The sequence below is a fragment of the Vulpes lagopus genome, chromosome 15 (assembly GCF_018345385.1).
Source record: "Vulpes lagopus strain Blue_001 chromosome 15, ASM1834538v1, whole genome shotgun sequence".
NCBI classification, from domain to species: Eukaryota; Metazoa; Chordata; class Mammalia; order Carnivora; family Canidae; genus Vulpes; species Vulpes lagopus.
In genome coordinates, this window is record NC_054838.1 from 3,743,335 (window position 1) to 3,758,902 (window position 15,568).

Below are 15,568 nucleotides of genomic sequence, written 5' to 3' on the forward strand. Positions count from 1 at the left end.
AAAACTGTGGCCCTAATTTTCAAAATAAGTATCCACTTTTGTAAGGATGAGTGTTATGCCCTAGGAGAAAGTATTTTCCATATGAGATCTCTGGTATATACCGGTATGTAGTATAAGATGTTTTCTCTTAATTATAAAATAGTAAGTATCATTATCATGAAAACATTATTAATAATAATCCCATCAAATGATATATCAAGTATTGTTATTAAATTATATTATTAAATGATCATAATTATTACGAATAAATCAAAATCATACTGTTAAAATATTATTTTAAAATGATCTTGAATAATAATGATAATTATTTTTATAATTAGGCAATGCTGGCTAAAAAGGAACAGCCGGCTCTCTAAAACAAATGTTGTCTTCCAGTGTTTTCCACGTGACCACAGAGACTTTACAAAGAGTTACTGTCTTCCGTCTATTTCCTGATCTTTCAACGAATTTGGTTTCTTACTGGGACCCACTCTGATGAGCACATAGAATGAAGTATGACGACAGCGCATTACTCGATTATACTTTGAAAGCATGACTAAAGTGTACCTGCATTCTACTTGCATCAGAAATCAGAGGGCCAACTGACCCAGGTGGAACTGGCATCTGAGTTGGATTTGACCTGGTCAGACTCAAAGGGGGAGGTTGATTACGGAACACAGTTGACAGGCAGAGATGGACAGTCTCTTTCATTGCTTTCAGCTGTGAGTCCTGCGGGGGGAAAAAAGAGAGATGACAACTTTTACATGTGGATCCAGTTGTTCTTTTTGATTTGAGTCTCTCTGTCCTGCTTGCCTACACTCACTCATTCCCCACGCTAATGCCTACCAGTTTCCGAAGGTCATCGCCTGACTTCTAAACACCACTACGACACACGGTGTAATGCACACTCAGTCTGTTAGGAGTTACTGTGTCTCATGATACATTTTTTTTTAAAGATTTTATTTATTTATTCATGAGAGACACAGAGAGAGAGGCAGAGACACAGGCAGAGGGAGAAGCAAGCTCCATGCAGGGAATCTGATGCAGGACTCGATCCCGGGTCTCCAGGATCACGCCCTGGGCTGAAGGCAGACGCTTAACTGCTGAGCCACCCAGGGATCCCCCTAAACCTATCACCTCTCTATTGGTATCAATCTCTCTTATTACAAATCATTCCCCCCCAGCAATGTAGGCACCTGTGTTTCTCAGAGTAGTCTGTAGCGCCACTCAATTTGCGCAGACTGGAAAAATACCAATTTTGCTTCTAATAAAACACTTATTTCCCGTGGGCCTTGTTAAGTGGAGGGAATTAATCTGACGTGATCATAAATTCTATTATTTACACCTTCTTATATTTGCATAGGATTTCACAATATTTCAAGCTCTCTCACAGGCAAGAAATAACTTTATGCTTTCTAACATCTGTAGAACTGGTATCTTTATTACTAATTTACTCTGACGCAATGAAAGTTCGAGGTTTCCAGAATTTTTTTCCGGTTTATATCACAAGGCAGACTGAACTACTGTAGACAAACATCTGTAACTCCCATCTTCCAGATTCCACTGCTAAAAATATTTTTAAGTGCTGATAGAGTAAACAATGATAATAATAATAATAATAGAAATAAATAATACTAATACAAAGCTGGTACAAATGGCAGAGAGATCCCCCAGTGCCAAAATGGAGAGAGACACACAACTTTTAGAAAACCTTATGGTCATTCAGGCATAATAAAGGTCATGGATGTAGGTCCAAATAAGAAAATGCCACATAATCATTCATTTCAAGACATGTGATGTAGCCTTTGGGACAAGAGAGATGAAGAGGTCACTGGGGCCAAGACCCTTGGACAAGCTGGCACATGTGAGCGTACCCTCGCAGTGGACCCAGGGGTCAGTGAAGCAGCAACGCCTGCTGTCCTCCTGTGGAGGTAGTGTTCTTCTGCAGTCTTCTTCTACAGTCTATGCCAGGAATACACACCCTCATATAGCATCTGCTCCTATTTCCTATGTCCTGAAGAGTAGCGACCATGACTTAGATCCTTCCCAATGTCTACCTCTGAGCTTTCTACTCTAGTGTGGCATATGATAAGGTTTATCTTTAAGATGAGAAAGAATGTTTTTTTTCTAGAAGAACAGCAAGTTAAGAAATCTGATTGATCCGGGCAAGAGATTAAAAAATAAACAACAAAAAGCAGCAGTAAGAGCAGCAACTGGGAACACATAAGAAATAGGGCCGACATGTTTTGCCTTCTCATTCATATTGCCCTGACAAGGTATCTAGGATGACATAAAAATCTGATAAGAACTAGGGTGGAGGAATGTTGGTAAGTGGACAGGGTAGGGCTAAGCTAAATGATGATCTTTCACTCAAAGTGGACCCTTTGAGTCCACTGTTTGCCTGAGCCCCTGAATTCTTGTCTTCGCCCAACCCAGTAATTTCAATCTATTATTTGTTTTCTTAATATAATTTGTCTCTAATTTTTTATGTACACAGGAAAGTTGCCTATTTTGTTCAGAACTGTGTATTTAGGACTTAACGTAATTCCTGATGCAGTAGAAGGGACTCGCCAGAAAGTTTTTTGAATAAATGACATAAACACTTAGGTGAAAATGTTGTTTCTTTATGCCAGGGAAAGAAAGTGACAAACTCTGTCAATGAAAATAAATGAAATAGCAGTTCAGATTTCTCTCCCTATGGGTGGTTTGTTATCATCATAGATAATTCTTCTCTTCTCGCACTACAGCATAGGACATCATGGCACTGGGTCAGGGGAGAAATAGCCCAGGTGGCGCTGGACAATTTAGACACGTTTTCTGTCTCACATGTTACAGTGAGACAGAACTCAATGGAAATAGAGTTAATGTGACAGAGTCAGGCAAGTTTGGGCCCAGACCCAAAGTTAACGTGGCTTTGAAATGTAGACGTTCAATCATCTCAGATCATGCAGGAAGTAACGATGGTTATTTTATTCCCTGCATTCATATCTTGGCTCCTCTACATACACTATGCATGTATCTGTAACAGGTTTACAGTCTATGTTTCCATGATGCACAAATTTCTGAGTAATGGCTGAACTTGGATGTGAAAATAAAGAATGAACTGCATCAGCTTAATTTGCTTAGAACATCGATTTTCAGTAAATGCTCTTCAGGGAAGACAAACTTTCCAATGGAACAATACGCAAGAATGTGCACATATGCTACTATATTTTTAATCATCTGAACTTGGTGCGATCATCTCATCTGTTCCACTGGTGTCCCGGCATGGTCAGGACCATCCCAGATGCCAGAGTCAACATCCCACAGACATGCCCTCCAGCGCCTCACCTTTCATGGCCGTGGTCATTAGCTATCTCTGCTCTTGTGTTTCAACTGATGCTTAAGTCTCTTGGCCCCTGATTTTATTTCTTTTTTGGACCACGAGCATACAACTTGGCCTCCTACCTTAGGTCCCACCTCCGTTCCTTGATCTCATCGTAGATTTTTCCTGCCAGAGATCACACACTGCTGCGAGCCACCCTGCCCTAATTTGCTCCGCTTTCCACCACAAAAAACAGCTTTCAGTTAGTTCCTCTGACTCAACAGAGCCTGTCACTGATGCTACTCAGGTTCTAGATGACCCAGTTCCATAAGCAGGACTCAGACCATGAGGTTGCACCACGACATCATTATGTTTCCATTTCTACTGCTAGCTGTGGTCTGGTTTGAAATCACAGGTTACTGCTCCCTTGGAAGTTCACTGTAACAAGATGTCACCTAATGAAATACGGTACAAACTGTACAGAGTACACTTTGTCCAAGATCTTACAACCTGTTCCCTCCTAGGGTCAGTCTCGTTTTTGCCCTGTCTTTCTCCTCCTTGCCTCAGACCCCGTTTCTCACTTGCTTTGCCACAGAGTAGTAAGATGCAAAACTTTTTAAGGAAGAACCTGATTACCTCAACCTCTTTTTACTTATAGACCATCAAAGATTCCCAATGTATTTGCTTCTTAGAGCCTTCACACTTGCTGTTTCCTGTGCCTATGAGCCCCTTTTCCAAATATCTATTAGAAAACTTCCACTTAGGGGGCACCTGGGTAGCTCAATCGGTTGAATGTCTGAATCTTGGTTTTGGCTCAGGTCATAATCTCACAGGTCATGACATTGAGCCCCACGTGGGGCTCCATACTCAGTGGGGAGTCTGCTTGAAGATTCTCTCCCTCTGCCCCTCCCCTCACTGGCTCTCTCTCTCTAAAGTAAATAAATTAATCATTAGAAAAGTAAATAAAATACTAATGCTTGTGCTATATAGTATGCAAAGTTTAAAAGGAATTACTGAGTACATATATGATCTTAACATGGGTCAGAGATTTAGAAGGTAATTGTTCATGTGTCTGTAGGCAAGTATTTTTCTCAGAAAATGCACTTTTTTCTGGGAACAACAGGATATACCTTGCAAAGACAACTGTGCCCCTTCTTTCTCGTCTCCTAACAGATAAAAATTCACAAGATAGTATTCCCCCTCCTCTTAATTCATTTCCATGAAGATGTGAGGTCCTCAGAGAGATCTGGGTATGGTATTAGCTGCTGGCTTGGAAAGACCACAAAGGGCTGTGAATCCCAAGGGTTTTCCCCTAAGGGCTGTGAATCCCAAGGCTTTTCCCCTAACTTTTACTTTGGCCACGAAAGCAGCTCTGTGAATCTTGTATGGTCACTTTGACATTTTTGATTCTCTGTCTAGGTAGGTGCTAGGTCCCTTGTATGTAGAATAAATAGCAAGTTCATTGAGTTATGATTAGATCTTCATTTACCCACTTAATCAATAGCTGCTTATGACGCTCAACCTCTGTGTCGCACACGCATGGCAAACGAAGCCAGTTCTTGTTCTTTTACTACTTAGTCCTGGGAATGTGTAGGTTGCCTCACACTCTGTCATCTTTTTCTTTTTTTATGATTTTACTTACTTATTTGTTTTTTTAGAGAGTATGCACACAGGAGCAGGGAGAGGAGCAGAGGGAGAGAGAGGGGGAAAGGATCTCAAGCAGACTGCCCCCAGAGCTGGATCCCACGACCCTGAGATCATGACCTGAGCTGAAACCCAGAGTCAGATGCTGAACTGACTGGGCCTCCCAGGTGCCCCCAACATGTGTCATCTTTAATATGGATGTAAATCATGCATGCTTTCCTGAGCAAAATTTTGTGATGGTCAGATTCAATAGACAAAAAAAAAATAATAATAATTTTAATATGAAAGTTTGAGAGATAGTTTTCCACACTATAAAGCTGTTTTTACATTCCAGTAGCTGAGGCTTCTTATAATTCATAAGATATTGCCAAATAAATAATTGATTGTTTGGAAAACCAAGGTTGATTCTTAGATCTTCAGATTATTTTTGTTTATGTTGTGATAGTAAACTGAAACCTCTTTTATTAAATATGTCATGAGAGCCAAGTTAGAGCGCGAAGATGTTTTTGTGATATTTATGAAGTATTTAAGGTTATTTGGAGCTAGCTCAGCACCTGAAGAGAGTAAAAAAGTCTCATATAAAAATGATGGAGAGAGGTAGCGAGCAATTTCATTAAAGTGTAGTTTTTCTCCATTTTGAAGTGAGCTACTATTTCTACCTGCCTTTATGACCACAGCTTATGAGTCTCATACATATGGTACAAGGGATTTGTTGAAACAGACCTCTAGTAAAATGAAATACTTTTATAGTAACTGTAGCAAAAGGAATGACAAGATCTGGAAGGCTAAAGAGAAAAATGCTTAACACAAACAGGCAGTCTCTCCCATCTCAGTCATTGACGTTAATAATTACTACGTTTACTGAGGGTTTTCCATGTGCCAAGACTTCTTAGTCCTTTACTTTGTTGGACGCATATAGTCTTCTCACTACCCTTATAAAGTAAGTTTTATTATTATTATTATTATTATTATTATTATCATTATTCCATTTTGCAGTGATGCATAATGAGTCTGAGGAATTCGAACACGGCCATCCGGTGGGAGAGTTGTGACTGAAGAAAGGCAGGCTGATTCTGGAAACCTTTATTTAAACACTGCAGCATAAAGGCTCTTGTGCCAAATCCAGACTGTGGCATGGTGTGGGCTAGGCACACCCGAGTGGGGAGTGGGTAGAGATGGGGTGGAGAAAAGCGTACAATGGGTAAGAGGAAGGAGGAAAACCCTTGGTCAACCTGGAGTTCTGTGACTCAGGCTAAATTATAATTTGCTCGTGACATATTATGTGACTACTGCACCTTGTACAACCTGCAAGTACTTATAATGCACTCACCCTCTGTGCTTCTGAGACATCCTAGCTCCACAAACAATTATTTCCTAATTTTCGGCATGCAACAAACTGTGAGAGCTGTGGAACTCTACAGCACGCACCCAACATATTTTCTGTTTCCCCTAGATCTGACCACGTGGGGGTCACACGAATGGCATTTCAAACCTGAGTGGATCGTGTGAAGTCAAATCAGGGAAAAGATTTAACGGAAGGGGGGTACATTCCAACAGTCAGAGCTGCTAAAAAATCAAAGGAGGCTGGGCTTCCTTGGGATCCCAGAAATCCAATGTCTTCCTAGGATTTAGAGTATCTCGTAGAGATTGTGGCAGGGATGTTGGAGAAAGGATTAAAAAAAATGGTCTAGTTGAATTTTAGGATTTATATGTATCTCTGACTTTCTGATTCTCCCAACTCTATAGAGAATCGTGTCCCTTTTTTAAAAGTCATATTATGTAGCATGAGTTGGATAGAGTCAGAGATTAACATAGATTAGTATAAACTTATTTTTCACATAAATTAAAATAAATCTCGTAAAGCTGGAATCATGGCAAGATGAATTTTACTTGGCCTAGTCTACAAAATGGCATGCAGGCTTTCTTTAAAATCCTAAACAGTTTCTTAAATACTTGGAAAATATGAAATAAGATGATCACAAAGGAATCGAGTGGTTAAAATATTTAGTTGTTATTTAAGCAAGGAGATAGCATAAGGACTCCAGGATGAGTCTACCCGAAAAATTCTATCTCCTCTAACCCGTATCAAAACGCCCATGGTTTACCCTGTGGTTAGGAGGCAATCTCTTTTCCTTACAAAGCAGCTAAATAAATGTACACAGCATATTATTGCAAAGCAAGTCTATGATCTTACTTGCTTAATTTTTTTAAGTAAAACGACTGGTAAGCAGTGATCACAGAAATGGAAGGCTCTTGACAGCAGATAGCACAGTTTCTTCATGGTTTAAAATAACATTTTGAAAAATATAGGGGCAAACAGAGAACAATATAACAATTATAACAAGTATCAGGTAAATAGCAAGCTGAATTAAATATTAAAAAGCCTCACGTTTATATTATATTTTTGTCATATGTGATATTTATTATAATTTAATAAAATACATATAACATGCATAGACATATTGGTAATATATACACACATGTGCTACATACACCTAATGTATACACTAAATGAGGCATGTATAGAGTGTGTGCAAACTATGTGTGTGTGTGTGTGTGTGTGTGTGTGTATAAATTAAAGACTATCAGCATCCATACGATTATAGGAAAATGAAACACTTGGGAAACAGGAGAGGTAGTTTTAAGCACCCTTAGTGTGATTTTACTCCATCTTTCCCCAAAGGCAATGGGTTCTTGAATTTGCATGTATTTTTTTATTTCACCTATTTATATGATATATAATCCAAAAAATGTGATTTGTGTATTTGAACAATTGTTAAATACCATATATCTAATTCTGATTCTTTTTACTCAACGGTATGTTACGGATGTGTTAATACCGCTATAAATGTCTTTGCATTTATTCACTAAAATTAAATTTTGATTACTATTTGAAAATATGAGTATGGAACATATAGGAAATGTATATGCTAATTCTAACAGTAAGCACTTAAATTATTTCAATATGCTATTAATACAAAAATTGTTGTATTTCATGTTCTTATGCGTGTCTCCAACCACATGGGGATGAGTGTAAATCCCAGGATACACACATTTAAAAACTGATTTAATAATTACACTCCCACCACTAGCGTATCAGGATTTGATATCATTAGACTTTTAAATTTGTACCAGTCTGATGGTGTTGAGATGACATCTCACTGGTTTTAGTCACATTTTTATTTTTCTTAGTTAAGCACCTTTTGTTAATAAATGGTACTGAAATATAGTAGAATTTAAAAAGTGCCTGGGTCTTAAGTATACTTTTAAAAATCCATATACAATTTTAAGGAATATTGCTGTATACATACTGATGTAGGATGGTGAGATCTGTCTCTTGGACTCATCTATAATTTCCCATTTGGAAAATTCTAAGTCTTTATCTCTACAAATATTGCTTCTGTTTGTCATTCCTTTTGGGACAACAATTATAAATACTTAAAATTTTTTAAGATTAATATACATTTCTTATTCTTTCTGTTTATGTTCCATTTATTTGTACTTTCTCTATGTTACTAAAGGCATTTGTTATTAATTCTCCTTATATGTCTTCAGTTCTATTATGTCCTGATTATCTAATCAGCTACTGAACAAAGTTAAAGTCTCAATTAGATGCTTTGCATTATTTAGTTCTACAATATCGACTTGATTTTTTTAATAGATTCCAAGTCTAGTGAAAAATTTTATCTTTTTATCTGTTTTGTCTACTTTCCTCTATTGTCACACACACACACACACACACACACACACACACACACAACCATCATCTTTTTTTCTCATTCCAATGTCCGAATCAGCTTCAGTTGTGCTTTCCTTGTTCTCTTTCTGTATACTGATCAGATTGTATTTCCTCTCCACACATCTAGAAACAATTTTATTACATGTCAAACACTGTGTATAAATAAACCAAAAAATTTCCAGAGGATATCTTCCACAAGTGAGGGTCTATCTTTCCAGTGTTAGATAGGATGATGGCTGCTAACTCCAACCTAATCAAGAATTGATCTTTATCAGAGGATGTGTTGAAGGCTTAGTAAAATGCAGATTACTCCTGGATGGCCCTGTTCCTTTGGTACAGATTTTCCATTCTTCTGATTGAGAAAAATGTGCTGTTTGTCTTCTCAAGTCTAAAATACTATGACTGAGTTCTCAGAGTTTCCTGTATTAATATGTGCTAGACATATATTCTCAGTATTACAGAAAACTACACTGGATATTTAATAAACGGGCATGAGTAAACAAAGAGATTATTTTAAAATCATCCTCCCCTTTTGAGTGAACTGAAGAATAAAGAAATGTTTATTTCCTAAAACTTCATAAAGTTGATTTAAAAATGAAAAAAAAAGAATGAGAGGCGTTTAGAAATTTTGTCAAAGTCCAGCATAACAGTAATTCTGAATTATTTAATCAATTTCTTCCTATTTCCCTTTCCATATGCCAATTGCCTGTTCTCCGTGTGTGTTTCATATGAAGAACACTGAAAGGAAATGGTCAACATCAAGTGGGAGTTGTGGTTTATCCTGAGCATACACATTTGTAACACAATGAGTAATTAATAAAACCAAATGAAATAAAGGAGATAAAAAGCATTTAAGAAATTTTTTTGGAATTAGAGGTGATGGTAGCACAACTTTGTCAACTTTAAAAATGTGACTTCTATGGTATGTGAATTATATTTAAGAAAAGGTGTTACAAAGATGGATGGTCACTCCCTCCTGCATTATTTTTATATGAACAAAGTTGGTTAGAAGTGCTACTTTCTTTAATGATTCTACCTCCAGAACTCTGATTTAAGATTTCCAAAATAAAAAAGTGTCAATGACTACTTCCATGTGTTCCATGACTCACTCATGCAGGGTTAATCTCGCATCTTTGCCGGCCCTTACAGCGTGTTTATTCATGGTGTTACAGAATACATGTACCCGTAAGGTGGAAAATGAAAAGTCATGAACTCACAAGGCTGAACCTTGAGTCAATATTCGATAGCAGCAAAAAGGAGGAAAGATTTGGGTTCCACATTTTTTGAACTCACGAATTCTATAACCATCGTCCAGGTACAGCATCCAGAAGAGCATTGATAAATCAGATGAAGCAATAGGTCTACCCTAGCTTTGTCTGCTAAAACTGAAGCTATGAGGACTCATAGATGCAAACTTACCCGGTCAAGAGCTGCTTTCTCCAGCTCATTTTTGGCCACAGCTAATTTTCGTTCCAATTCAGTAAGTTGTTGGGCCTGTAAAATGAAAGGGAGACAAACCTTCTTAGTAAATTCTATAATGCTCCTTTTCACTTTAAGCATCTTTCATTCATTGCAAAGAATAAAAAAAAAAAAAACAACTTTGTGAAGTCTATTTAGAATTCAGGTTAAAAATACTGTATAACCTTTGATTAAGCTTCAGAAAATGGTGCATTCTGGATTAATTAATATGTACTACATTCTTCACTGGACCAAAATATCTAGTTGCAAAGTTCCAGCTCAAGGCCCTGAATATACTTTGCCTTCTTATGTCAGCTATGTTTCCAGTTGTTCTGTACTGTATTAGATTTCCCTAAAATTCATATATTGAAGGTCTAACGAACCCCCTCCTGATATGTGGTTGTATTTGAAGACAGGGCCTTTAGGGAGGTAATTAAGTGTGGGGCCCTAATCCCATATGACTCATGTCTTGATAAGAAGAGGCACCAGAAATCTCTCTCTCTCTCTCCATGTTCACACAGAGTAAAGCCAATGTGAGGACTCAAGTGGTACCATCTGCAGGCGAGGAAGATCCCTCATGAGAAACCACGTCTACTAGCACCTTAATCTCAGACTTCTTGCCCTTAGAATGGTGAGAAAATAAATTTCTGTTGTTTGAGTCACCCAATCTGTGGCTTATACTATGGCAGTCTGAACAGACTAGTGTAATAGTGTTCATTCTTTTTATTATTGAGGTTTAATCCAACACACATCTCTATCCTACCATATCCCAGTACCTTTGCAAATGCCATAACTGTTCTGTTAAAAAAGAGCAATGGCTTCAGGTTTGGAAGATGTATTTATATCTAGAAGATGCTCAGCAGACTCATAAAGGACTTGCAGAAGAACCTGCCTCCTCTCAGGTTTCAGAACTTCTCTGTACCCCTGGCCTTTCCCTGTCTCCTACATTTAGCCGATGAAAATAATCTCAGACTGTAAAGAATGGAAGATCTTCCTCATGGTCTTGTTGGAGAAGGAGACTGAATTCATCAGGAAAAGTTGACAGCAGAAGGCTTATCACTTAATAGCTACCTAATCCATGTATATAAAATATATCATATGTGTATTTATAAATGTATATGCTTAAAAATAAAAATTTGAACTAAAAAAAAAAAAACAGAGAAAGTAGACTTCCAATATGAAGGTATCCATAAGTGGAAGGAAAACCAACAAGCTCTGAGCCCTAGGCCCCCACCTGTATTCACCTTGGCCCTGTTTGTCTCTATCTTTCCTATCTTCCCACCGCCGAACCCCACACTGTGAAGACCTTGAGGCCAGAGGCCTCAGTCTCACATCCCTAACCCTTTACTAATGCCATCCTACCTGCTGTGCATTGCTGCTGCGTTGGAGCCATCGACCTTCCTCAACCACTGAGCACTCAAGACTCACACTGGGACTGTCCCTGGCCACCACTGGCCCTGCCTAAGCCAGCTTCTGTCCACAGGACTGAGCCTCAATGGATGGAAGAAGAAGGATGTCTCTTCTATCTCTTGCTGTGTCCTCAGCCAAGGATAGGAGTTAGGGACAATGGAGAGGGGTAGCAGGGCCAACCCACACTCCCACTTGTTATGCGCTAGGTCCTCAGAAGTTGGGGAAAGGGAGTGAGCGTGTCTGTACTAGCCCCAGTCTACATTCTAGTGACCATCTGAAGGAACCTCCATGCTGCCCAGCAAGTCCTCATGTCTCGCTCTACCCCTGCCCCCAGGTTCCCATGCTATTTTCTTTCTCAGGTCCTCTTTGGTAGGCAGCCACTCTCCTCAAGATGCCACCATCAGTTTCCTGCAGTCCAGAGGGGTCTGCATAGGGATAGGACCTCTTGCCTTGGCCTGTTTTCCTCCCTGGGAGGATTTCAGCCCAAATCTTGTCATTCATCCTAGAGGATCCCTACTAAAGAATGACCCAGATTGTTCAGTAATATAGCAATCCAGGAAACTTGTATTAGGGCAGATAGAATGAATTCCAACGGAAATAAAAAAATATACCTTTGAAAGCTATTCCCAGGATTTTAAGTATTTAACCTCTTCTAAGGACTCATTGAACCTGGTAAAATCTAGCCGAGAGATCTTGGAAGACAGAAGGTTATAAGAAGAATAAGGAAAATAATCAAAGGAATTGTAGATACTGGCATATATTATCATATGTTGGTGCTAGTTTTGGAAGGATGAGCTACCGGATTCATATATAGTAGCTATAAAATTTCATTAAATATAATAGTTCTATGGATGTGAATCTATCAGAAGACACATAAAAGACAGAAGATTTTACTAGATAGTCAATTTTGTTTGTATTTTTAAAAATATTTTATTTATTTGTTCATAAGAGACACAGAGACACAGGCAGAGGGAGAAGCAGACTTCCTGTGGCGAGCCCAATGCAGGACTCAATCCCTGGACCCTGGACTGAGCCACCCAGGTGTCCCCCAAATTTTATTTGTTTTAAGTCAAGTTGATTTCTTTTCTTTTTTTTTTTAAGATTTTATTTATTTGAGAGAGATACATACACAGAGAGATAGTGAGAGAGAGCACAAGTTGGGAGGAGAGAGAGAGAAGCAGACTCCCCTCTGAGGAGGAAGCCAGATGTAGGACTCAATCCCAGGACCCTGGAATCATGACCTGACCAAAGGCAGATGCCCAACCCACTGAGCCATCGAGGTGCCCCTACTTGTTTTCTCAATTTAACTCCAGTAAAGTAAAAGATAGGGCGACTTATGAGGAGCTAGTCATGACTCTGAGCAGCTTTCATTCACATTTATCACTGAACAAGTATCTGTGAAAGGATTGATTCTTCTCAGGCCAGGAAACATCATCTGTGTACACAGGTTGAAAACATACATGAGTGGCAAGCATGTAAAGTGAACATCACATTATGAAATTCTTTTTTTTAATTAATTTTTTGAATTTAAATTCAATTTGCCAACATATAGTATGACACCCAGTGCTCATCCCATCAGTGCCCATCACCCAGCTAATCCATCTGCTGACCTACCTCCCCTTCCTCAACCCTTTGTTTGTTTCCCAGAGTTAAGAGGTTCTCATGGTTAGTCTCCCTCTCTAATATTTCCCACTCAGTTCCCCTCCTTTCCCTCATAAGCCCTTTCACTATTTCTTCTATTCCATATATGGGTGAGACCATATGTAAAATTCTAACTGCTAAACATTAAGTGTGTCACCTGAGAAGTCAGAGTGCCTTCTTCCTTAATAAAAGTAACGGCAAAACACTATGACATTTAATTTTCATACATGTACATTTTCTCATTTGAGCTTTCTAGTTAGAAGCTAGAGTCCCTATCATAAGTCTTAATTTACTTAACAAAAAAATGTTGCTTCAGAGTTTCAGGTTTTTACAGACCACAAAACACTGGAGGCTGGTTTGGCTGCACCATCCAGTCTTGCTTCTGGATCTGTTCCTTGCTATTTTCCTCAAGAATTTAACTTAAATTGGGCTGGATTATAAAGGAAGACATTAGTGCTTATATCACACAAAAAAGTGTCTTTTCTCCCCCCTTCTAAGAAACATGAATCTATAGCCATGGTGAATGCTATCAAAAATCTCAGCTATTTCATCTTCTGATGGGAGCATAAGAAAAGGAAGCACTACAGGCATGTCAGCACAATGTCCCCCCCAAGTGTTTCCTGGCACGGCCTCCTGCCTGGAAAGACTACACTGACCCATCTAGGGCCAGATCAGGGAAGTATGTATATAGACTCTGAGTAGGGAATTCAGAACAGAGCGTCCTCCTAATGTTCTGGCCCCTGCAAAGTTTTAATAAAGAGCTTAAATAAGACTACTGTGATTCCTTTATAGGGGACATAGGTCGGTAAAGGAGTATAATAGCTGAGTCTCTTAGGGGCAGGGAAGAAATGGCCCAGCCCACATTGCAGCAAGTTTGAAGGTGGCATCAGCAAAACAAGGAGAGAAGGCTTCAGAAGCCCTAGCAATGGCTCCACTGCTTTATTATTGATAAGATGCAATTGCTCTACAACCAATAAAAACACGCAGGTGTGTTACAGCAAATAATGGACAGCGAGTATTAGAGACGTCCCATTAGAGTGTGAGGTGAGCATATTAGAAATTCTTCATTTTAATTCCAGATGTTAACATCGTAAAATAAGTGCTATTATAAAATATTCTGTAATCTATGATTTTTATACTAAAATATCCCTATATAAAATATTAGAGCTTATATTTATGCATTTTCTAAATCTCGTTTGTTATTTATGCTTATAACATACACGATATGATAGTATAAGAATAATATAACAATGATGATAACGCACCTGAACTCTTTCTCTCCGTATTCATTCCACATAACAACTCTATCTGGGACAGAGCATTGTTTCTATGCTCTTAAAATGAGAAACTGAGATGCAGATTTATAAAATACCTTGCTCAAGATCACACAGCTGGGCAATAACAGATCTGGAATTCAAATTTAGGCAGTTTGCATCCATAGCTGGTCCTCACCACTAAAGATATGAATGCATATAATCTATTTACAACTAACAAATACACATATATTAAATGACATGTGCTCAAAATTTACTGATGAACTTTAGATTTAAAGTGTTTGGAATTGACTCAGACCCTTGGAGAAAGTTTGCATGTTTAACACCTTTCATCCATCGAGGATAATAGAGTCATAAGAGAAATGCTCTCAAGTACTCGGTAGGATATACTTGGTAGTTGGTGAAAGGATAATGATAGGACTGGATTTTTTCTGTATGATTCAATGCATCTATTAGTACATAAGACACACATGTTCCCTGCTCAGCAGCACCAACCTAGAAGATGTGGATAATAGTCAAGAGATATAATATAGGCAACCACACCACCACCAACATCATCTCTACATTCCACTTTACCACAGAGTTAGGAGGCAGGCAATCAACAATTCCTATTTGTTTCTACTCACCCTCAAAAAAGTAGGAAGTTGTGATACCAAGATTATCTTTGGCCATTTGATTCTTTGATTCAATATCTTCTCGTTTCAACATTAATAAGTTGGCAGTGACACTGACAGACGTGGAACTGATTGACTATTACACGTAACAAGGACCAAATCTGAACCTCAAATTATACAGGCACAGAGCTTAGCATAACATCCGGTTACAAGTGCTATTAAAACTTTTAATATATCAAGGTTATATGTTAAACCTTGAAGAGCTGGCATATATAATTTCCCTCAAAATCAAGGTTTTATAAGTATCCTATTGCCATCATGTGTATATGCATGTAGCACTCATGGCCATTTAAAGAAAATCTATCCCGATCAGTTTGTCATTGTGTCTTTGATGTGGGTTCCCTTTCTCTCCTCAAGAACATCTACACTTTGGAGGAAAGTGGCTCACACCCTTTGTCAGTAGTGCATTTTAGGAGAGATTATCTCAACACCGAGCTCCAGTGAT

The 15,568-nt window shown here is 38.5% G+C and overlaps 1 protein-coding gene across 2 annotated transcripts in view; it reads right to left on the reverse strand.

Moving 5' to 3' along the window:
• LUZP2 (leucine zipper protein 2) overlaps nt 1-15,568 on the reverse strand; it is a 477,600-nt gene that overhangs the window by 72,598 nt on the left and 389,434 nt on the right. For both annotated transcript variants that reach the window (XM_041730695.1, XM_041730696.1), the window contains exons 8-9: nt 10,086-10,160; nt 547-708 (exon numbers count right to left, since the gene is read on the reverse strand). In XM_041730695.1, the coding sequence (XP_041586629.1) occupies nt 547-708; nt 10,086-10,160 (237 nt within the window). The remainder of the gene's footprint in view (nt 1-546; nt 709-10,085; nt 10,161-15,568) is intronic.